The sequence below is a fragment of the Arvicola amphibius genome, chromosome X (genome assembly GCF_903992535.2).
Source record: "Arvicola amphibius chromosome X, mArvAmp1.2, whole genome shotgun sequence".
NCBI lineage: Eukaryota > Metazoa > Chordata > Mammalia > Rodentia > Cricetidae > Arvicola > Arvicola amphibius.
Window position 1 is genome coordinate 86,284,962 of NC_052065.1, and position 25,103 is coordinate 86,310,064.

General features: G+C 40.5%; 1 protein-coding gene across 2 annotated transcripts in view; it reads left to right on the plus strand.

Annotated features, from left to right (window-relative positions):
* Positions 1–1,545: 1,545 nt before the first annotated feature.
* Cstf2 (cleavage stimulation factor subunit 2) overlaps positions 1,546–25,103 on the plus strand; it is a 38,211-nt gene continuing 14,653 nt past the window's right edge. The window contains exons 1-12 of one of the 2 annotated variants that reach the window (XM_038317094.1): positions 1,568–1,664; positions 1,934–2,122; positions 2,796–2,874; positions 3,363–3,532; positions 4,054–4,190; positions 4,731–4,850; positions 4,966–5,097; positions 8,808–8,922; positions 11,866–11,928; positions 22,787–22,928; positions 23,936–24,120; positions 24,330–24,607. In XM_038317094.1, coding sequence (XP_038173022.1) covers positions 3,445–3,532; positions 4,054–4,190; positions 4,731–4,850; positions 4,966–5,097; positions 8,808–8,922; positions 11,866–11,928; positions 22,787–22,928; positions 23,936–24,120; positions 24,330–24,607 — 1,260 coding nt within the window. In that variant the 5' untranslated portion in view covers positions 1,568–1,664; positions 1,934–2,122; positions 2,796–2,874; positions 3,363–3,444. Of the gene's footprint in view, positions 1,665–1,933; positions 2,123–2,795; positions 2,875–3,362; positions 3,533–4,053; positions 4,191–4,730; positions 4,851–4,965; positions 5,098–8,807; positions 8,923–11,865; positions 11,929–22,786; positions 22,929–23,935; positions 24,121–24,329; positions 24,608–25,103 lie in introns of both variants that reach the window. The other variant, XM_038317093.1, reaches the window with a different exon arrangement.

Below are 25,103 nucleotides of genomic sequence, written 5' to 3' on the forward strand. Positions count from 1 at the left end.
TAGCAATCCAACAAAACACATACATCCAAAACCACTCCTGTGTGTTTCTAAACATCCTCTCTCACAAGGGGGAGAGCTGAACAAAGAATTTCTAGGCCTACTACTGTGGGAGCTGTCCAGCTATTCCTTAACAAAAATTTGCCAATAAAAAGAATGTGTGGCTGTACCAAATGTCATAAAACTACTTCATTGACTACAATGTTTGCCAAATTGCATAGCCCTGAGAACCACCAGAGGCACTCACTAAATATGACTCTCCAGTTCCTTGTGTAAAATCTCACCCTTTATATAGATTGGAGTGGGGGTCCAAGCACCTCTTTTCTTAGTTGAGTAGCCTAAGTAAATCTTTTGCAGTTTGAAAACATTAGGTGAGAAATCTACTTAGCTATACATTCAGTTAGTGAAAACTCACTACACTGAACTGCGATGCACCAAAATTCTGAATCTGTGCCTTTTACAGAGCTATAAATACCAAGCTTTGAACAAGTCTATTATTTAAGATATCCTATGGCTCACATAGTGATTGTAAGTTGAATTGGTGATACTCCCAAACTTCCCTCTCTTTACTAGAATTACTCCTTGAGACATGCTCCACGGTGTGTGTGTGTGTATTCTATTCGTCACATTTAAAGCACAGACTCTGCCAATACAGGAGGTATTTTTCACCCTGGGGACTTAATCTAGGGTTTCATGCATGGTTTGTAAGCACTCTACCGATGGGCCGCATACCCAGCCCATGGAATTAATATTTTTAAGCCCATGCCTCCAATTCTGTGCTTATTGTACTATTTTGGACTTCCTTTTCCAGATAGTAGATTTTCTCATGTGGCAGTGCTATTGACTTCACTGTTCTTCCTTTAATCCTATTCTCCGTAGGATACCTACTCTGGATTTCCTCCAACTCCAGTGGCAGGTTAGCAACTGTTCTTGCAGTATCCCTGGAGCGTGCACAACCACAGCCAATGGCATTTTCCATCGTTTCAAAGCTTCCCTGCTAATACCCAGTGCCACACTGCACCAGCAATAAGAATCTGGAACCCAGGGGCTATATGAGAGAGCACAGTCCGTTCTCCCTATGCGCTCTTATTAATTGCTGGTACTAGACTTTGCGAGTCCTCTCATTCTGTAGCGTGTCTCAGCTCTCCCTCGGTAGAGCTAAGTCTCAACAAAATAATAGGATGTATGCTACCGGTGAAGGCCTCCGCATTTCTAGTAGGATAGACCTGAGATGAGAGTGCCGGAGCTGTTAGCAAATGACTTCCCTTTTGTAACGCCGCTACAGCGCGGCTTTTAAAGGCTGGGGTGAAAGCCAGCGAAAATGACAGAGAGGGAAAGACGGCAAACGCAAAGGCTTCAAATTAGCATAGCCACGCTCCGCGACGCTTGGTCAACGCCCCTTTCCCCGGGCCTTAGCCCTTCCCACTAGCCTGTTGGCCCGCCCCCGGACCAAAAGCTAGGCGGGAACCCACAACGCGGGGAGCGTGATCCGCCGCGGCTCCGTCCAGGTGCTTCCGGCTCCCACCGGACGGAGGCGCGCTCGGCCCCGGGCTCGTTCTCCCACGGAAGTGTGTTTAGGCGCACCGGAAGCCACCTCAGGGGGTGAGCCATGGCGGGTTTGCCCGTTAGAGACCCTGCGGTGGATCGTTCTCTGCGTTCTGTATTCGGTGAGAGGATTTCGGTGGCGCCTCTCCGGTCAGGGAGGGACGTCCCCTGCGGTCCCCAGCTGGAGCGGGTGTCGGGGCGGGCGTGCCGCTTCGCCGCTGTCCTTTGACGCGGCAGCCTGGTGTACTCGTGGGCAAACAGCCCCCCCCCCCCCCCCCCAACACCTCGGCTCCAAGGTATTGGAGATTTTCCGCAGTGTCGTTCAGGGAGCTAGACTCTAGCGTTTGTCTTCTCTGCGTTTTCCCCTTCATGATTCTCAGTTATTTTTTAGGAGAAAAGGTGCGTGAAAACAGAGCGTCCCTGTTCCGTGCTGCTTCTCTTAGCCCAAAATACAGATTTTATTCTGAAGCCATCGACCCTATATCCACTTTCCGCCCTCTCATAAACGCGTAATATCGCTTGCTTTTTACTTGTAACGTTTCATCCAACCATAGTGGTAGCGGCCACCTGGCATCTTGAGGTGGGTTGCGAATGAATGAATGAATGAATGAATGAATGATTAAAGCCCAGGGCGATTTTAGAGAAGCGAAACTAAGCAATTTTTAGGATTTAAACGAGTTACTTCTAAAATATGTGTCTTGCTTTTAAGCACGTTTGGGGGGCTGTAGAATTGCCTCGAATTCCAGGCCAGCCTAGAACTACATAACAAGATGAGCCAGAGCTACATATAAGACTCTCAAAAAGAACCAGAAGCACTGTTTGAAATAAACGTGCCAAAGCCGTTCTGAGTGCTTTTTAAACGGCCTCCTCTATATTCATGGCTACCCCTCCACAAGTATGTTTATGCATAGAAATAAAGACGTGAGCCTACCCCGTTTATTCTGTTTTTGGTAGTCACTGGTTGAACTCATAGTTCTATGGATAAATACCAGTGCTTAAACACTGATTTTCATCAGAGTTAGGGGAAACATGCTAGTTGTCATATCTGTCTGAGAACTGTTTGGAAGACATCTTTTTTATTTAATCTCTGGCTCTGTTCTGAGGTCTGAAAAGATATAGTGGAAGCGGGGTTTTGGAGAACATTGAGTCAGTTGTTACATATTTATTGGTAAAACTAGACAGCCTACTGTTTATTTGCTCACCAAAAAAGCTCCTTACTGTCCCAGCATTTTAATGTATTATCTGTTCCTTAGTGGGAAACATTCCTTATGAAGCTACTGAAGAACAGCTGAAGGACATCTTCTCTGAGGTTGGGCCTGTTGTTAGTTTCAGGTGAGATCCTCTTTTAAGCTATTCATGGGAGATCCTTAAAAATCACCACAGATTTTGTGATAAATATACATGCTTTATTATTCAGATCCAGTCTTAGCTGAAAGACTTCTTTCATTAAAAATGTTTCAAAAACAGAAAAGCAATTTAGAAGGGTATTTTTTTATTGTTATTTTGTTTTTTTGAATTTTTGAGACAGGGTTTCTCTGTAGCTCTGGAGCCTGTCCTGGAACTAGCTCTTGTAGACTAGGCTGGCTTCGAACTCACAGAGACCCACCTGCCTCTGCCTCCCGAGTGCTGGGATTAAAGGTGTGTGCCACCACCGCCCAGCCTTGGAACTCACTCTTTAGCCAGGCTGGCCTCAAACTTATAAAAACCTGTCTGCTACAAGGGTATCTTACAGTGGGCTAAATTTGAACATGCCAATGTTAGCAGGATGTCAGTCTGTACGTATGTAGCATTTGTTCCTGATACTTGGTTTTGCTCTTCAGATTGGTGTATGATAGGGAGACAGGAAAACCGAAGGGTTATGGCTTCTGTGAATACCAAGACCAAGAGACGGCCCTTAGTGCCATGCGGAACCTGAACGGTCGCGAATTCAGCGGGCGAGCTCTTCGAGTGGATAATGCTGCCAGTGAAAAGAACAAAGAGGAACTCAAAAGTGAGTCAATCCAAGCCATATCCATTCCAAGTTACTGACGATGAAGCAGTGCGAGTTCCATTTGGGATTGTGCTTTAGAAGATGCTGAGGGTGGTAGCCGAGTGAACAGACCTTTTAGAACCCGAGGCCCCTGAGTGACGTTTAAGTAACTTGCCTTTAGAAATCCTTCTTTTCCTTAGGAATTGGTTTCCAGTTTAAGGGGAATTCAGGTCCACCAAGCCTAAAGGCAGTTGCACAAATCCTTGAAATTAATGTCTCTGTCTGTTTAAGTGCTTTTCTTCGGAAATGACTTGGCGACGAAATCAATAATGGCATTATCATTGTGTCAGCTATCCTCTCAGAGCAGAAGGGATACTGTCATTTTCCTTCGCTGAAATGAAATTGTTTGGTGGCTTACTTTTCAGTTCCAGAGTTTCAAGTTACGGATGGTGCTCACAGAAACCCTGGGAAATAGACACTTGAAATGACTTAGGGTGTTATTTTGCCTTCCTGACTTTGTTGTTTGCTTTCTTCCTAATCAGGCCTTGGCACTGGCGCACCTGTCATCGAGTCACCTTATGGAGAGAGCATCAACCCCGAGGATGCCCCTGAATCTATTAGCAAAGCAGTTGCTAGTCTTCCACCAGAACAGATGTTTGAACTGATGAAACAGATGAAGGTGGGAGGAGGCATTAGATTATAAACAAAACAATTTACATCAGCTTTTCAAGGAGTTAATGGACATAATTCCCTGGGCTTAAGTAATTGAGTCTGTAGACACTAGTTCTTCCACATTTTATACACAGAGCTGTTTTTGTACACAAACAGTCCTGCCCAAACTGTCCAGCATTGTTTCCGTGCCCCCGTAGATGTTAAATTGTAGCTTTGCCCATAAGTGATAATATTACCATACTATAAGTACTTTTTCTTGCCTGCCATGGCCAAGATTTTTTTGTTCAATGTCAAAATCAGTGCTAAATCACCAGGTGTTGTGCCATATCACATGGTGTTGTGTGCCTTAGTCTCACCACTTGGGATGCTGAGGCAGAAGGGTCACAGTGAGTTCAATACCAAAATGAGATACGTGAAACACTGTCTCATAAAGAAAATCAATAGTAACTCAGATTGTCTTGAATATTACATTTATGAAATGAAATGGCTCAAATAATTATCAGATTCTTAGTATTGAACCTGAAGGTGAATTTTCTAATCTTCTCAGCTCTGTGTCCAGAATAGTCCCCAGGAAGCACGAAACATGTTGCTTCAGAATCCTCAGCTGGCGTATGCTTTGCTACAAGCACAGGTAGTGATGAGAATTGTGGATCCTGAGATTGCCCTGGTGAGTGCTTCTGATTCTTATGTGGAAATAGTAGGATATTCTTTTGAGTGGGATAAAAACTGCCTGATTGGCTTGTTAAACAGAGAGCTCATAGATGTATCTTTTCACTTTTTAGAAAATTCTGCATCGCCAAACAAATATCCCAACGCTGATTTCAGGCAACCCTCAGCCAGTCCATGTTGCTGGGCCTGGCTCAGGACCCAATGTTTCAATGAACCAGCAGAATCCTCAGGCCCCTCAATCTTTGGTAGGGTTTTATTCTACAGTATTTTTTTTATCTGTCTTAAAATGTTATTTTCTTTCCAGGAGAATATTGAGAGAAGAAACAGCAGGAATCAAAGATGGGAATTAAAATTTTTAGGCATAAGAGAAATTTCCAGATTGCAGAGCACATGCTACCTGAAAGAGTGTAGATTCCATTCCAAGTTAATAAAATAAATAAAAAAGAGATCCTTCCTGTAAACCCTTTTCTAGTAAGCTAATTTTTGTGGGTGTGTATACCTGCCACTGTGGTTATCACTTTAGTATTCCTTGTTATCTCATTTAATCTGCATAGCAGCAAAATGAGGCAAGCATTTTTACTGCCTCCATTCTCAGCAATAACAAAGGACCATGTTCAAAAGCATGATTGTAACCCTATAGACATAAAAGTTTAATACATCTAAAGGTTGACATTTAAAAAGAAAAGGAACTAAACACTAAAGACGAAATGGGAAAAGGATTTGTCACACATATGATGGGCAGAAGATTAATTCTAAATAAAGAGTATTTAGAATTTAGAGTGGTCATGCTCAAAGATGTCTATTGCCATATAATAGTAGCAAATATTACAAACACATGAAATGTTCATTAGTGAAAAGTGGAGAAAATTTGGTATTTATCCAATGGAAAACTTTATAAACAGTTAAGTAAACTACCTGTATGAATAGAAATGACCTTTAGAAACCTAATGCCATATAATATTAAGGTGGGCAAGAATATGTGGTATCAGCACAGATAACTCAAAAATATAATGGCCTACAGAAAGTAACATTAAGTAAATATGGAAACATTCTCCATATGGATATATGTATTAGCATAAATTCTCAAACTTTTAAGTGAAATGCAAAAATAGTTCAATATTTATAAGTATGTTTTAAAGATATATGTTATGTGTATCTGTTTTTATGCCTATATGTAAGTACACTGTGCATGAAGTGTCCAAGGAGGCCAGAAGAGGATGTCAGCGTTCCTAGAATTAGAGATACAGACTATTTTGAGCTTCCATGTGGATCCTGGGAACAGAACCCAAGTCCTCTGCAAGCGAAACAAGTGTTTATAAGCATTGAAACATCTTTCAAGCCCAAATATAAACATCTTTAAATGTGTATGAGAATTCTGAGTAGTTACTTAAGGAGTAGAAATATGAGGTGTAGATGAAAGCCACATAGGAGGTTATGTTGTTTATATCTTTATATCTCTATTTTTCTTCTTTCTTTTGGTTTTTTGAGACAGGGTTTCTCTGTTTAACAGTCCTATCTGTCCTGGAACTCCCTTTGTAGACAAGGCTGGCCTCGAACTCAGAGTTCTTTCTGCCTCCCAAGTGCTGGGATTAAAGGTGTGCACCACCACCACCCGGCTATATCTCTTTTTCATAAGCAAAAAAGCCTATACATTATTTTTAAAAATACCAAAATAAGTTGTAAGCATAAACAGTTCACAAAACTGAAATTAAGTATTCAGTCTAAAAATATAAACTAAAATAAGCCACAAATTTTCACCTACTGGGTGGGCAGAGGTAAATGTGGATGAATCCGATGATGGTATATGGCAAAAATTTATAAACATTTTCTTAAGAAACTCAGTAAATATCGTTGCCTTTAAAAGCTGTATCGTCTCTGTAATGTGAGCTAATATGTAAACGTATCTGATTGTATTCCAGGAAAGTCTTACTTATAAAGCCCCTGATAGGAACAGGCATTGGTGGTGCCTGTAATCTTAGCACTTGTAAGATAAAGGCAGGTAGATCAGGATTCAGGGTCATCCTTGGCTACCTAGCAAAACTGAAGCCTCTCTGGGATATTTGAGACCCTGCCTCCAAAAAAAGAAACCAAGACTGGGGGACTGCAAAATGGTTCAGAAAATAAAGGTGCTTACTATCAGGCCTGACAACCTGAGTTCAATCACTGGGAGACCCATTGTGGAAGGAGACAATGTATCCCTGCAAATTGTCCTCGAGTGTGCCATAGTATATACACACACTGGATGGATGGATGGATGGATGGATGGATGGATGACAAGATGGCTCAATAGATAGAGGAGCTTATTGCCACACCTGACAACCTTAGTTCAATCCCCAGGAGTCATATAGTGGAAAAAAAAAACTTACGCAAGTTGTCTTCTGATCTCTGACCTCCACATGCGTGCTGGGGTGTATATGTGGACACAAAAAAATGGTGGAAAAAAATATATATATATATGAATGACAGGGTCTCTCTATATGGCTTTGGGACACTCCTAGAAATCCCTTTGTAGACCAGGCTGACTTCGTAACTCACAAAGATCCACCTGCCTCTGCCTCCTGAATGCTGGGATTAAAGGCATGGACCACTATTCCTGGCTTGAAAAAAATTTAACTGGTTAACAGTTTAGCCAAATTTGGTGATACATACCATTAATCCTAGCACTTGAGAGGCAGAGAGCTGTGTGGTGGTGGCGGCGCACACCTTTAATTGCAGAAATCGGGAGGCAAAGGCAGGTGGATCTCTGTGTTCGAGGCCTGCCTGGTCTACCCAGTGTTCGGGACAGCCAATACTGTTACATAGAGAAACCATGTCTTGGGGGAGGAGTTCTATTTTTAGTTATTGTTGTAAACCTCTAAAATGAACCATAGAGAAAAGCAGTGATATATACAGACAAGTTAAAAAATATATAAGGCTTTGAACATCCACTGGAGGTCTTGAAATGTATCTGAAGAAAACAAGAGTGCCAGTACATTTCACTCCCCTCTACCATCACCACTCACAATGATAAGGTCGGGGTGAACATGTGAACCAATCATGAGCTATTGGGATCCATGCTGTTTTGGACTTTATCCAATAGGTAAACTACTGCTGTTGGTTTAAGAAGCGGCTGATATGAAAAGCATCTCTACTCTGAATCTAATTTGTCACTTTATTACTAAACTGTTGTACTATAAACAGACTGCAGAGACATGCAGAAAGGGTAGGATAGTACTGAACTCAGACTCCAAACTTTCTTCTTTTTGGTGTTCATATATTTGATTTTTTAAAAACTTTGCAGTTCTTTACATTCCAAAGATGTGCATAGTTCTCTACGGAATGCCTCATGAAAAGATTACATTCCCTTTCTCTCAGGCAATTTAATGTATCATTTACAAATTATATACATATTCAAGAAAGTTACATCCAAGGACAGAAATTATTAAAGCTTGAAAATTTTTTTCATAAATAATTTTCTTCATGAAAATACAGTACCAGCAGAATATTTTTGAAGTCTCAATACCTTTTTTGTCTTAAACATAAGGTATATTTTTAACTTATTTTTAGGCACCAGTCAGTGATGTCAAGGATGGGTTGTTATTTGCTGCCTTGCCACATGGATAAGACTACACTAGCCTCGCCGGGCGGTGGTGGCGCACACCTTTAATCCCAGCACTCGGGAGGCAGAGGCAGACAGATCTCTGTGAGTTCGAGGCCAGCCTGGTCTACAAGAGCTAGTTCCAGGACAGGCTCTAAAAAAGCTGCAGAGAAACCCTGTCTCGAAAAACCAAAACAAAAAAAAAAAAAAAAAAGACTACACTAGCCTCTATAGTAGTCATATGCTTCATTTTAACTGCATTCACATAACCAGGCTCAAGCCACGTACTTCAGTTTGCTTCTGTGGAATTCAGAGTATGTGATAAACCTAATGCTGAGGCTGCAGAGACTTGCTCACACTTGTTTTTCTCTTGGTCAGGGCGGGATGCATGTCAATGGTGCACCTCTGATGCAGGCTTCTATGCCAGGTGGAGTACCTGCCCCAGTGCAAATGACTGCAGCTGTAGCAGGCCCTGGAACTTTAGCCCCTGCAGGTAACTTTCAGTTAGAGTCTTTACTATTTTATTTCTTTGCTGAGGATTTATAGTAGTAACTGCTGAGGTATAGTTACTTATTTAATAATAGGATCTTGATATAAAATACATAAAATATATGTGTAATTATAACATGTGTTCTAGGTTGAAGACTTTGTATTATTTGGAAGAAAAACTCTTGCTGTGTAGCTGGGCTGGCCTCGAACTTGGCAATCCCCTAATTCAGATGCCCAAGTACTGGGATCAGAGGCACATGTCACCACCAGCTAAATGAAATCTTAAGTAAGGCAGGTGTGCTGGCCACACACTTGGGTGTCACAATAGTGTCAAATTCATAGAAATTTCTATCTGCTCTCCATTTCTGTACTTACCTTGTCATGAAATGTTAGCATAGGCTATATCAGTACCTTTTCTAGACAAGTTGAGTAACCTTGTCCTATTGGATAAAAAAATAGCTGTACATATTCAATAGGTAATTATTGGGATCAACAAGCTCCATTTAATATTTAGAGATAGCCTTGCATCTCTTGGCTGCAGTGTATACTCCCCTACTCCAAATGATCATTGAACCCTTCTAAAAAGACCAAGTACTTAGCCATAAATACAATTTAACAAATCTGAGGCAGTAGAGATTTTTACAGATCACATAGTTTGGTTTTAAACCAATAAAATTAGAAATAATTAAAAGGTGAGTGGGAAGAAGTTTTGACTTGGAAAATTAAGAAAAATACTATAGCTATTTAAAGAGGAAATAAAAATCATAAATAGTATAAATTAAAACAAAAAGTATTATGTTTATATTCCATACAAATACATATGAAAAATAGTAAAGGTGGTGGCTAAAGGAAATGAATATTCTAAATACCCATGTTACTAACCAATGAATTAAATTCCATACTGCTACTAATTAATTAGAAAAATAATAAACCACAAGACACCAAGAAGATGAAATGAATGAAGATGGGGATGTAGATTAGTGGTAAAGCACTTGTCTGCCATGTCCAAAATCTCATGTTCAGTCCCTAGCACCAGGCACAAAAAATTTCTTAGCAATAAAAACACCCCCCCAAAAAAGAACCTAAAACCAAAACTGAGTGTATCCATAAAATTAAAATAATTAACTTTCAGGGGATGTTGAGTTTATAGTGTGTGTGTGTGTGTGTGTGTGTGTGTGTGTACATATATGAATTCATTAAAATGTCTTGGGAATTTTTTTAGCTATCCTACAGAACTCCTTGAAAATTCCTAAGGAGAGAAAAAACAACTTATAGAAAAGTGCAGGAAGAAACTGTTTAAGAGCTTTGTAAAAGAGCAAAGCCAGATGGCTAACAAAAACAGCCTCCTTTATGGTTTGGGGTTACAAATAATGTAAAAATAAAATGTCACTTAACACTCATCAGTGCCAAGTTTCAAAGAACAGGACAATATTTGTAAAGAAATTTGTACTCATACATCATTGATAGAAATAGGAAGGTTTTCAACCTTTTAAGCAATTAGTATAACACGAAAGATTCCTACATTCTGACCACCAGTTACACCATACAAATTAATTTGTACAAAGCCTGTACAAATTAAGGTGTTACGTATGATTTCTTTATGTGAGAAATTATGCTCAATGCCTTCTGCTATCTTTCTCTCATATTCTAAACCGTTGTGTTGTGTTGGTAATTGGTCTGAATTCAATGGAATGGAACGTTATGGCTGGAAGGAAGCTTTCAAATCATTTTAGATCAGTGGTTTCGGACTTTACTGTGTATTAGAATCACCTGAAGGGCCTATAAAATGCAGGTTGATGGTCCCTTTTGCCAACTATAATTTAATAAATCTGAGGTGCAGAACCTGAAAATTTCCAGTGTTTGTATTTTTTTTGTTGGTAGTGATGTGGCTTGTCTGGAACAGCCTGTTCATTTTACAGATGAGGAAGTCGGGAATGTAGTAATTTTATTGAGGCACTTGTTCAGAATTCCAGTTACTTAGTAGCAAGAGCTAGACTAGCACCCAGTTCTCTGGGTACTTAATCCCTAAATTTTTTAGTGCTTAGCAAGGTCAGTGAAATAGGGACAGTGTGATGTATACTTTCTATTTTAAGGAAGTATTAATTAACTGCAAACAAATCAGCTTGCCTTTTGTCCCCACTCAAGAGCATATCTTGTTCCTTTGAGGAAAAGAGAGTTATTGCTATGTGGAAGGGATCAGACAAGGATTTATGGTGCATTGATTACTCTTTGTTATAGTAATGTTTGCTTTGGTAATTCAAATACCACAAGGACTATTGATGTGGTTTTTACTAAATAGTGAGGAATCATGCTACTAATTGCAGTCTCCATAATTTACTAAGAAATTGCATTTCTAGAAAAGTCAGTGTATATATACTCAAACAGTACATATAACTTATGTTTACAAATAAAACAGATTCAGATTCTAGGTTGAGATGGCAACAGATAGCTTTTCCTTTGTATGAATGTTCAGTGAATCATTTGAAAGGTTTTTCAGACACCAAATCAGCCTTGATTTTGTGGGATTTCCTCATACTTTGTAGGCCGCCTAGTATCCCTGGTACCATCTCATTCAGGGTTAACCATGCCCCTAAAGAGCTTTGTCAGAACTAAGTAATATAGCCACACATTTATAAAATACCCTAAGAGTGATACTGCCTCCCATGAGAGGAGGCTTTTGGGTAATAGGCATTGTTTTTCTCCATTAAAAGGCTTTCTTCCACAATTTTGGTAATTGAGATGAAATAATTCCTTCTGAGCTCATTTGTCACTGAAGTGTGATATACTGATAGACTTCATCTTCTGTTTCTCTGCATGGTTGGATGATAGTTATCATCTTCCATCATATGCTTTTCCTTTGTGGGAAAAAATGATGACATTTGTAAACTCAGCCACTATTTTTTTTTCTACAGACCAAATATGTTTTCCCTTGCTCTTTATTTTCTAGGAGTCATGCAAGCCCAAGTGGGAATGCAAGGAGGTGGACCAGTGCCCATGGAAAGAGGACAAGGTTAAATATTAAATATCTGTTGTATATATACTGAACATGGAAATGTTCTATATCTGCACTGTCTAATGTTTAGCCACTAACCACCAGTGGCAATTTAAAGATTAAGTTAATTAAAATCAAGTTTAAATTAAGTAACACCTAACGGTCTTATTTCCTGGGAACAATAATTGCATTCCAAGTGTTCAGTAGCCAAGTACTTAGTAGCCACACGTGCTAATGAAGACCACACTGGACATTGCAGATATAGAATGTTTCAATGGTCAACAAAACTTCTATTGGTCCAGACTTTCCATAGGGGATATTCAGAGCCTATCTCTATAGGAATTGGTGATACAGCAAATGCATCCTTTGTTTCCTGACAGTCTGACAAATCCACTGGCATGTTCTCAATCTGTGAATAGCTGTTGACTTTGTAAGAAGATTTACTAGTGAGAATATAGTATATGACCAGGACTGTAGATGTCAAGATGTAATCCCTGTAGCAAACTGGGAGCAAAGTAGAGGTCTATAAAGCATAGTTGCAGTTTTTCCTGTACTGTGGCAAAGAAACACTGTATATATAAGAATAGTAGCCCTTCCAGAATCTTTGCATTCTTTCCTCATATTATTGGAGTCTGAAGGAAAAGAAAGTACAGTAGTTCAGTTCAAAACAACAGACAATAGAAAAAAGGAAACTGAATATATACTGTAAATACTCAGTCACTTCGTTTCCATGGACAACCTTGTTAAGGTAGGTGGCAGTGCCTCAGTTTTACAGGTAAAGAAATGGAAGCACAGGAGTTTTCTCAGTGGGATACGGTAAGTACATACTCATACCTCTGAAAATGGTCTGGTGTTCTTCTCTTTTGACTTAAAAATTAAAATCTTTAAATCCAAAATCTGCCCTTACCAGGTGGTGGTGACATACCCAGCACTCTGGAGGAGGCAGATTTATGTGAGTTCAAGGCCAGCCAAGTCTACAAAGCGAGTTTCAAGACACCCAGGGCTTTTAGACAGAGAAACCCTGTCTTGGAAAACCAAAAAAAAATAATAACAAAATTTGCCCTCTTCCCATCATTCTGTACTGCCTGTGTTAATTTCAGAATTAATTTTTAAAATACTGAGCTTACTCATAAGGTTCCTCCTGTGATTGCTTTGAACAAGAACAGAGGAACTTAATATTTTTCTTTTTAGTGGATTTCTTAAAAGAGAAACCACTTCAAAAGCAAAATATTAAGATATATAGGCCATGGTTTATACAGAGGGATTGGTGTTTGAAATCAAGAGTCTAAATATGTCTCATCAGATAAATGGCAACAAGACAAACTTCTGCCAAATAGCTCCTCTTCCCTCTAAAGTATCCCATGCTTCTGTGCTGCTGTGTACTTCCATCCTATTGCTGTCATTACGTGCTGTATCTAACCCAAAGTACCTTTGCAGTAGTGAAAAGGGCTTAGGCTTCCATTAAATCTCTCCCTCTTCCTAGACCATTAGTCTCAGTGAATTCCTCAGCCGCTTAACACATATTTCTATGAGACATCTTCCTACTGTAATTTAGCCCCATCTTTCTGGAAAGAATTAGCAAAAGGAACTGACTTGCATTTTGAAACTGTTTCAAGGATCTATTGATACAAAGATTACAATGAAATGAGATTAAAAAATAATTTCCTTCAGTACCTAGCATAGGAAACAATAATGTTTTCATTTGTGACCAAATTTGTCTTCCTTTGTCTGGAATCCTTGTTCGTTTGTGCATTTGTAATGGTGACAAGAGATGTTTGAGATGGTGCTTTTTGCTTTCCCGCCTCCTTTGTTTAATGTTGATTACCGTGTTGGCTCATTAATCTTTGTCATGTTTTTTCTAATCATAGACTTTATGTAGTAGGCTGTTTCATTCATAACTCTCTTTCATGCAAAGTTCATCAGCTGCATTGACCCATTTAATATTTTTTTGACAGAAATGTTTAACTTTTTTCATTTTTACAACATCATTTTATTATACCGTCCACATTTTTGGGTTTTTTAGGTGAGTAAATACATTTTTTAAGCATGTGAAGAAATTAAAAAGCCATACTCACAAGCACGAACAATTCTTCCCCCCCTTTTAATTTTTATTGAGCTCTACATTTTTCTCTCCTACCCTCCATGCCTCTCCCCTCCCCCCTTTACCCCTTCCCCAAGGTCCCCATGATCCCAATTTACTCAGGAGATCTTGTCTTTTTCTACTTCCTACTTCCAATGTAGATTAAGTCTATGTAAGTCTCTCTTAGTGTCCTCATGGTTGTCTAAATTCTCTGTCGGACGGGGTTTGTAGGCTTCTTTGCTTTATATTTAAAAACTACCTATGAGTGAGTACATGTGATAATTGTCTTTCTGGGTCTGGGTTACCTAACTCAAAATAATGTTTTCTAGTTCCATCCATTTTCCTGCAAAATTCAAGCTGTTATTTTTTTCTGCTGTGTAGTACTCCATTGTGTAAATGTACCACATTTTCCTTACCCATTCTTTGGTCGAGGGACATTTAGGTTATTTCCAGGTTCTGGCTATGACAAACAAAGCTGCTATGAACATAGTTGAGCATATGTCCTTGTGGCTTGATTGAGCATCCTTTGGATATATACCCAGAAGTGGTATTACTGGGTCTTGAGGAAGGTTGTTTCCTAATTTTCTGGGAAATTGCAACACTGACATCCAAAGGGGTTGTACCAGCTTGCACTCCCACTAGCAGTGCAGAAGTGTTCCCTTTTCCCCACAACCTCATAACATAACATAACAGCATAAGTTGTCATCAGTGTTTTTGATCTTGGCCATTCTTACAGGTGTAAGATGGAATCTCAGAGTTATTTTGATTTGTATTTCTCTGATGACTAAGGATGTTGAACATTTCCTTAAGTGTCTTTCAGCCATTTTAGATTCCTCTGTTGAGAGTTCTCTGTTTAGGTCTGTACTCCTTTTTCTTTTTTTATTGGATTATGTGTTCTTTTGATGACCAATTTCTTGAGTTCTTTTTATATTTTAGAGATCAGACCTCTGATGTGAGGTTCGTGAAGATTTTTCCCTATTCTGTAGGCTGTCGTTTTGTCTTATTGACTATGTCCTTTGCTTTACAGAAGCTTTTCAGTTTCAGGAGGTCCCATTTATTAATTGTTTATCTCAGTGTCTGTGCTGCTGGGGTTATATTTAGGAGGTAGTCTCCAGTGCCAATGCGTTCAAGTGTATTTCCCACTTTCTCTTCTGTAAGGTTCAGTGTGGCTGGCTTTATGTTGAGGTCTAAGGTCCATTTGGACTTGAGTTTTGTGCATGGTGATAGATATTGGTCTATTTTCATTCTTCTACATGTTGATATCCAGTTATGCCAGCACCACTTGTTAAATATGCCTTCTTTTTTCCATTTGATATTTTTTGCTTCTTTGTCAAGAATCAGGTGTTCAAAGATGTGTGGATTGATATCCGGGTCTTCTGTTCAGTTCCATTGGTCCTCCTGTCTGTTCTTATGCCAGTACCAGGCTGTTTTCAGTAATGTAGCTCCATAGTAGAGTTTGAAGTCAGGGATTGTGATGCCTTCAGAAGTTCTTTTATTGTACAGGATTGTTTTGGCTTTCCTGGGTTTTTGGCTTTTCCATATGAAGTTGAATACTGTTCTTTCGAGGTCTTTGAAGAATTTTGCTGGGATTTTGATGGGCATTGCGTTGAAGCTATAGATTGCTTTTGGTAAGATTGCCATTTTTACTATGTTAATTCTGCCTACCCAAGAGCATGCGAGATCTTTCCATTTTCTGGTGTCTCCTTCAATTTCTTTCTTCAAACATTTAATGTTCTTGTCATACAAGTCTTCCACTTGTTTGGTTACAGTTACTCCGAGATATTGTATGCTATTTGTGGCTATTGTGAGGGGTGTTGGTTCTCTGATTTATTTCCCCAGCCCTTTAACATCTGTGTACAGGAGGGCTACTGATTTTTTTTAAAGATTTATTTATTTATTATGTGTACAGTATTCTCAGTATTCTTGTCTGCATGTATGCCTGCAGGCCAGAAGAGGACACCAGATCTCATTACAGATGATTGTGAGCCACCATGTGGTTGCTGGGAATTGAACTCAGGACCTTTGGAAGAACAGGCAGTGCTCTTAACCGCTGAGCCATCTCTCCAACCCTGGTCTACTGATGTTTTTTTTTTTTTTGAGTTAATCTTGTATCCTGCTACAATACTGAAAGTGTTTATGAGTTGTAGAAGTTCCTTGGTAGAATTTTTGGGGTCGCTGATGTAAACTATCATATCATCAGCAAACAGAATTTGACTTCTTTTCCAATTTGTATCCACTATGATCTCCTTTTGGTGTCTTATTGCTCTAGCTAAGACCTCAAGAACTATATTGATTAGATATAGAGAGAGTGGACAACCTTGTCTTGTTCCTGATTTCAGTGGAATCACTGGGAGTTTCTCTCCTTTTAGTTTGATGTTGGCTGTTGGCTTGCTGTATATTGCCTTTATTATGTTTAGGTATGTTCCTTGTATCCCTGCTCTCTCCAAGACCTTTATCATGAAGGGATGTTGTATTTTGTTGAAAGCTTTTTCGTCATCTAATGAGATGATCATCTGGTTTTATTTTTCAGTTTGTTTATATGGTGGATTACGTTGACAGATTTTCATATGTTGAACCATCCCTGCATCTCTGGGATGAAGCTGACTTGATCATGGTGGATGATGGTTCTGATGTGTTCTTGGATTCAATTTGCCAGTATTTATTTAGTATTTTTGCATCAATATTCATGAGTGAGATTGGTCTGTAATTCTCTTTCTTAGTTATGTCTTTCTGTGGTTTGGGTGTCAGGGTGATTGTAGCCTCATAAAAAAGAGTTTGGCAATGTTCCTTCTGTTTCTATTGTGTGGAATAATTTGAGGACTATTGGTATTAGTTCTTCATTGAAAGTCTTGTAGAATTCTGAGCTGAAACCATCTATCTGGTCCTGGGCTTTTTTTTTTTTTTGGTTGGGAGACTTTTGATGACTGTTTTTATTTCTTCAGCAGTTATAGGTCTGTTTAATTTGCTTATCTGGTCTTGATTTAACTTTGGTAAGTGATATTTATCCAGAAAGTTGTCCTTTCCTTTAAGTTTTCTAATTTTGTGGAGTACAGGTTTTTGAAATATGACCGAATAATTCTCTGGATTTCCGTGCCTTTTGCTATGTCCCCCTTCTCATTTCTGATTTTGTTAATTTGGATATTCTCTTTCTGCCTTTTGGTTAGTTTGGATAAAGGTTTGTCTATTTTGTTGATTTTCTTGAAGAACCAACTCTTTGTCTCATTGATTCTTTGTATTGTTTTCTTTGTTTCTATTTTGTTCATTTCAGCTCTCACTTTATTTCCTTCAGTCTAGTTCTCTTAGGTGAGTTTGCTTCTTTTTGTTCTAAAGTTTTCAAATGTTCTGTTAATTCACTAGTGTGGGATTTTTCCAGCTTCTTTATGTTGGCATTTAGTTCTATGAACTTTTCTCTTAACACTGCTTTCATTGTGTCCCATAAATTTGGGTATGTGTGTGGTCATTTTCATTGAATTTTAGGAAGTCTTTAATTTCTCGCTTTATTTCTTTCTTGTCCCGTTGATGATTCAGGTGAGCATTGTTTATTTTCCATGTGTTTTTGGGTTTTCTGGAATTAGTATTGCTTTTGACTTATAGTTTTATACCATGATGATATATATGATAAGGTACATTGGGTTATTCCAATTTTTTTTTGTGTGTTTGTTGAGGTTTGTTTTGTTACCGAATATGTGGTCAGTTTTTGAGAAGGTTCCATGAGGTGTTGAAAAGAAGGTATATTCTTTTCTGTTTGGATGGAATATTCTATAGATGTCTGTTAAGTCCATTTGAGTCATAACATCTGTTAGTTTTCTTATTTCTCTGTTCATTTTTTGTCTGATTCACCTATCCAGTGGTGAGAGGGGGAGTGTTGAAGTGTGTGGGGTTTTTTTTGTCTTTTTTATGGTTTATTTTTTTATATTTAAAAATTTCCATCTCCTCCCCTTCTCCTCCCCCTTCCCTCCCCTCCCCTTCACCCATACCCCCCCTCCCTCCTTCTCCAGGCCAAGGAGCCTTCGGGGTTCCCTACTCTATGTTAAGACCAAGGTCCTCCCAACTCCCCCCAGGTCCAGGAAGGTGATCAACCAAGCTGAGAAGGCTCCCACAGAGCCCGTCCATGCAGAAGAATCAAAGCCCAGCGCCTTTGTCCTTGGCTTCTCAGTCAGCCTCCACCGTCGGCCACATTTAGAGAGTCCGGTTTGGTCTCATGTTCCATCAGTCCCATTCCAACTGGAGTTGGTGATCTCCCGTTAGTTCTGTCCCACCGTCTCCATGGGTGAACGCACCCCTCACGGTCCTGACTTTCTTTCTCATGTTCTCTCTCCTTCTGCTCCTCATCAGGACCTTGGGAGCTCAGTCTGGTGCTCCAATGTGGGGCTCAGTCATTTTCTTCATCTATCGCCAGGTGGAGGTTCTATGGTGAAATGCAAGAAATTCATCAGTATGGCTATAGGAACTGGCCTTTTCAGGCTCCCTCTCCTCAGCTGCCCAAAGAACTAGCTGGGGGCGTCTCCCTGGAAACCCGGGAACCCCTCTAGAGTCAAGTCTCTTGACAACCCTCAGATGGCTCCCTAAATTAAGATATATGCTTCCCTGCTCCCATATCCACCCTGTGGGGTTTAATGTATGATTTAAGCTTTAGAAGTGTTTCTTTGACATATAAAGGTGCCCTTGTATTTGGGGCATAGATGTTCAGTATTGAGATTTCCTCTTGATGGATTTTTTCTGTTACTAATATAAAATGACATTCCTTGTCTCCTTTGACTGCTTTAAGACTGAAGTCTATTTTGTTAGATATTAGGATAGCTATACCCGCTTGATTCTTAGGTCCATTGGTTTATTTTTTTCCCAGCCCTTTACTCTGAGATGATGTCTGTCTTTGAGGTTGAGATGTTTCTTGTACGCAGAAGGATGGATTCTATTTTCTTATCCAGTCTGTTAGCCTGTGCCTTTTTATAGGTGAATTGATTCCATTTATATTAAGGGATATTAATCACCAGTGATTGCTATCTCCTGTTTAGTTTTCATTGTTGGTGATTTTAATTAGTGCGTTTTTTCCTTCTTTGGGATTTGCTGCTTTGAGACCATCAATATCTGTTCTTGTTGGTGTAGCCATCTTTCTTGGGTTGGAGTTTTCTTTATTTTGTGTATTGCTGGGTTTGTGGCTAGGTATTGGTGAAATCTAGATTTGTCATGGAATATCTTGTTTTGACCTTCTGTGGTGATTGTCAGTTTTGCTGGGTATAACAGTCTGGGCTGGCATCCGTGGTCTCTTAACATCTGCATAACGCTTGACCATGACCTTCTGGATTTCATGTCTCCAATGAGAAGTCAGGTGTAATTCTGATAGGTTTACCTTTATATGTTACTTGACCTTTTTCCTTTGTAGCTTTTATTATTCTTTTTTTACTCTGTATGTTTAGTGTTTTGATTATTATGTGGCAAGAGGACTTTTTATTTGGATCCAGTCTATTTGGTGTTCTGTAAGCTTCTTGTATTTTCATAGATATATCTCTCCTTAGGTTGGAAAAGTTTTCTTCTATGATTTTGTTAAATTTATTTTCTGTGCCTTTGAGTTGAACTTCTTCTATACCTATTATATTTGGCCTTTTCATGGTGTCCCATATTTCCTGGATATTTTGGGTTAAGCTCTTGTTAGATTTAATGTTTTCTTTAACTGATGAGTCTATTTCCTCTTGTATCTTCAGCGCTTGAGATTCTCTCTTCCATTTCTTGTATTCTGTTCATGCTTGCGTTTGTGGTTCCTGATCGTTTTCTCATGATTTCTGTTTCTATAATTCCCTCGGTTTGTGTTTTCTTTATTGCCTCTATTTTGGTTTTCAAGTCCTGAAAAGTTTCTTTCATATGTTTGATTTCTTTTTCTTGGTTTTCTTTAAGTGATTTGCTGATGTCTTCCAATTTTTTGTTTGTCTTTTCCTCCATTTCTTTAAGGGAATTTCTCCCGAGTTTCAAACAATCTCTTGAAGTTATTTTTAGGTCATTTTTTTCTTCATCCATATTTGGTTGTTCAGGTATTGCTGTTGTAGGGTTTTTAGGTTTTACTGGTGTTGTGTTTCTCTTTGCTATGTTGCGTATGTTCTTACCTTTTCTACTCATCTTTTCGCTAATAGGTGTGGTTGGAGCTGTCTGAGATTCTGTTGTATAATCTTCTAGGTTCCAGTGAATCCAAAGCTCAGATGGTTGTTCCTCGTGGTACAGTCAGTGTCACAATTCTAGTTACCCTGCTGGTTACTCTGCTCTTGGAGATAGCTCAGCGCTCCTGTGATTTGCTCTGCTCCCTTAGAGTTTGCTGTCTCAGGCCTACTTTGACCTAGGTTGCCAGCCTTGCCCTGTTTCTGTAAATTGTGGTCTGGAACCCCTCCTGCAGAAGTCCCTGGGTTGCAGTTGGACCTAGAAAGGTTTCTGACTCCAGTCTACTGCCTCGAGATCCCAGGCTCAGGTACGACTGGAATCGCAGAGGACCTGTTTACTCCCTCAGAGGTCCCAGATTCACGCTAGGACCCACAGAGGTCCTGGCTCAGGCCTATTCTCTCTGAGGACCCAAACTCACACCTGGCCCAGCCAAGATCTCAGAGATCCCAGGTTCACTCACGCCCAGACTGACAGAGGTCATGGCTCAGGCCTAGTTTCTGGGAGGTCCTAGACTCATGCCCAGATCCACCAGGGTCCTGGTTTAGGTCTACTGCCTTGAAGATCCCAGATTTATGTCCAGACCCTCAGCGGTCTCTGGCTCTGGGTCACTTGCTCAGCGGTTACTCCCCTGTGCCTGTTCCGGTGGAGATAACTGACTCTGGATCTGGTTGCTGGCTCAGTCCTGATCTGCCAGTGTCCTGCGACTGGGTTGGTTCCCAGGACTGAATTTGCTTCTGGCTTCTCTTCCTGGTGAAGCTTGTTCGCTCTCTGTCCTAGGTAGCTCCTTCAGGGCCACTCTTGGAGAATTTGTTTCACAAGGCGGAGTTCCTTGCCTCAGAGCAAAGGTGGCCTAGGTTACCAGATTTGACCTATATCTGTAAATCCTGGTTTGAATTCCCGGCTGCAGAAGTCCCTGGTTTGGAGCTGGATGTGGAAAGGTTTCTGGCTCCTGTCTACTGCCTTAGATGTCCCAGGCTTGGGTGCACCCGGACCCGCAGAGGACCTGCTTACTCCTTCAGAGGTCCCAGACTCACACCAGGACCCACAGAGGTTCCAGGTTCCTGCCTATTCCCTTTGATGTCCACAGAAGTCCTGGCTCAGGCCTATTCTCTTTGAGTACCCAGACTTGTGGCTGGCCCCGCCAAGATCTCTGGTTTCTGCCTATTCCCTTGGAGGTCCCAGGTTCACTCATGCCCAGACTGGCAGAGGTCATGGCTCAGGCCTAGTTCCTGGGAAGTCCTAGACTCATGCCCAAGACCCACCGGGGTCCTGGCTTAGGTCTACTGCCTTGAAGATCCCAGATTCACTTCCGGACCCTCAGCAGTCTCTGGCTCTAGCTCACTAGCTCAGCGGTTACTCCCCTGTACCTGTTACGGTGGAGATTGCTGAGTTTGGGTCAGGTTGTAGGCTTAGTCCTGATCTGCCAGTGTCCCAGGATTGGGTTGGCTTCCAGGACTGGATTTGCTCCTGGCTTCTGCTCCTGGTGGAGCTTCTAACTTTTAAATAAGACAAAATTAGTATTGCCATTATTAGTGTGGGTCCATTAATGGCCTATCTTTGACAAATCTCATGTCACGTTCATTGCAATTTATTTCATGTTTTATTTCTGAAAATACATTTTTCTCTATTTCTTTTTTAATGCACAAGAAGACATAAAGGAAAATTCTGTAGTAACAGAAAGGAGAGTCCAAAATTGCTGGTTATTCTTGCCCAAGTAAACCAGTATACATGTTTCCCTTAAGAAAGATGCCTGGTCAAAGTGGAACTGTTAGCCCCTCCTGTATTTAGGAAGTTTTGTAGGCCGGGGCAAACTAACGAACTCTCGGCTTTTACTGACGTGTAAGTCTCCAGTCTCCATTCGTGTATGTGCCTGTGTGTGTGTGCAAGCTATTTTAAGTGTCTGCTATTTCTCCTTTTGAACTTACTGCTCACATAGGAACCCTACAGCACTCGCCCGTGGGACCCGCCGGGCCTGCATCAATTGAGCGAGTTCAAGGTATCCATTGTATCTGCGGGTTTCCTTTTGCTTGTGGTGTTCAGGGTGGGATGATGAAAGGAAAGGAGCTGCTTGGCAGTCATCCTCACATTCAGAACCCCAAAAGGGTAGTGTTTTGGGGTATTTTTTCTTTTTTGTTTTGTGGCTTTTTTTTCTCTTGGGGCCATAAGCCCAAGATTGACCTCTTCACACAGGGCAGAGAACATGGATGATATGGGCATCTGTCTAATGCTCTATTCTCTCCCTACTGGTGTCAGGAGGCTTGGCTGGAATAGCAGTCTGTAAGGAGACAGCAGGTTCTTGCAGAGCCATAGCAGGGTTCCTATGCCAAGAACCTACCTTTCTTTTGTGACTCTGGTTCTTAACCTAAGATTGATTAGAAGAAAAACCAGGATCATAAGTTTATTCAGGTTACAGTGCTAGTCCTTGGCAGGTGGCTCCCCAGTTTCTTCTTTATATAATTCCATCCATACCTCTAAAATGGCACTTGATTCTGCCTACACCCTGCTTCTGTCCTTGAGCTGCAAGAGGATTCTGTGGTGAAATTTCACCCACTCTAAGGTGTCTGAATTACATTGTCAGTGGTATAGAGTCATTTCTTGTTTCCTAATGTGTCTTTCACAGCACTAACTCCCTGTTTGTTTCCCTGCCAGTGCCAATGCAAGACCCCAGAGCAGCTATGCAGCGGGGAGCCTTGCCTGCCAATGTCCCAACTCCTCGTGGTCTGTTAGGAGATGCCCCCAATGACCCACGGGGAGGCACTTTAATGTCTGTAACTGGAGAGGTAGAGCCTAGGTAAGTACTCATGTAGAAGGAAACATCTTGAGAAGTTGAAAAGTTTCCTTACATTGAAAGCAAATGGTTGGACCTGTTTGCCTACTTCAAAAGATAAATAAGATTTATAACCACTGTCTAAAACTAAGTACTTTTCCGAAAACATAATCGTATAGCTAAGAAGGTAACTTTGAAGCTGGGTGATGGTAGTGCATGACTTTAATTGCAGCACTCAGGAGGCAGAGACAGGCAGATCTCTGTGAGTTCGAGGACAGCTTGGTCTACAAGAAAGAGTTCCAGGACAGGCTGCAAAGCTACAAAAAAACCCTCTCAAAAAAAAAGATAACTTTGAGCCAACAATGACTTGTATTTTCAGAAACTGAAAATTGTAGTAATGTATAACTAAACAAGGAAAACGTGAAGTAATGGTAGTATTAATGACAATAGTTGTTGATGTTGGTGGGGATCACATCTCTGGCTTTTCTCTAAGTACTTAAATCACCTCATTATATCTGCCTTAGGCTGGGGGTGTAACTCCTGTAGTAAGAGCACTTGCCTAACATTTCCAAGGCCCTACATTCAATCCTCAGCCTCACAAATATAGAGAGACAGACAAATCCTTATAACCTTAGAAATGACTATTCTTAGTCCTATTTTATAGGCAAAGAAACCAGAGCATATAGTGGTTAAGGTAGTGACCCAGATCACATAGCTAATAAATGGTAAAACCTAGATTTCAGCCATTTATTCTGAATCCAGAATCTGCATTGTTAAGCAGTCTACTGCATATTCACTTACAATAAGTGTCTATTAATTCTTCCCTAATTTTGAATGCCCTGATTAAATAAGAAATTCCAGAATGCATAGATTTACATTCTATAGCTTTCTTTTATCTGCGTGATGTTACTTTACCATTTATTTACTGATAATTATATTAGTTTTCTGATGGATGTTTGCATATTGATCTGATTGACATTTCAATGTTGGTACATTCTGCTTTAAAATATGTCACTTCTCTCCATCTCTAGAGCTTACTTGGGACCCCCACCACCACCTCATCAGGGCCCACCCATGCACCATGTTCCTGGTCATGAAGGCCGTGGACCACCCCCACATGACATAAGGGGAGGTCCATTAGCTGAGCCTAGACCTTTAATGGCAGAGCCAAGAGGACCCATGATAGATCAGAGGGGTCCACCCATGGATGCTAGAGGTAAGGGGAAACTGCATCACAACTCCCACTAGTAGCTGTGGTTGGTGAAGAATTTGACTCTCTTCAGCTCTAATATGGGACAGAAGTCTTGGAAAGAGTTTTTACGATTTACCTACAAATCTGATAAACTCTAGGAGACAATGTCATAGACAAGGAGAGATGTGACTAGAAGTTAGTAGCTATACACTGGTTTTCTTACAACTTTCTAGGTGGAAGAGATCCCCGAGGATTAGATGCACGAGCGTTGGAGGCCAGAGCCATGGAGGCCAGAGGACTGGAGGCCCGTGCCATGGAAGCTCGTGCCATGGAGGCCCGTGCCATGGAGGCCCGTGCCATGGAGGCCCGTGCCATGGAAGCCCGTGCCATGGAGGCCAGAGGCATGGATACCAGAGGCCCAGTACCTGGACCTAGAGGACCTATACCTAGTGGAATCCAAGGTCCCAATCCAATGAACATGGGGGCTGTCGTTCCCCAGGGATCAAGACAGGTAATACTTGTAGCATCTACATAAAATCTTAATGTATTTGGGAATTTGTTACTGAGCCTGATTTTTGTTGTCTTCTAACTTGAATGAATTTGCTTGTTAGAAAGGAGAGAATAGGCTCTCCTTTTACTTTCTCATATCCCTTAGGAGAATGGTGACTAGCCTCTAATACTTAACCCAAAAGAACAACCTTGTTTCACAATTTTAGTGGCTATTTCATTCAGAAAAACCTCTGAAAATGAAAATGTACAGAGCAGGGAGTACTCTGTACTGTGTATATAAATCATCAATATGTACAAAGTCCCCCCATCAAATACTTGTGCAGATCTTAGGCCATTTGAAAAACCTCCCCCAAATGATTACCATGTACAACCTGAACTAGAGCATTTGAGGAGTTGCATTCATTTAGATTATCTCAGGGTGGATCTATTGTCATCATAGCATCTAAATAAACAGTGGTATAGGAAAGGCCATCTGCATATAATTCTGGAACTGCAGT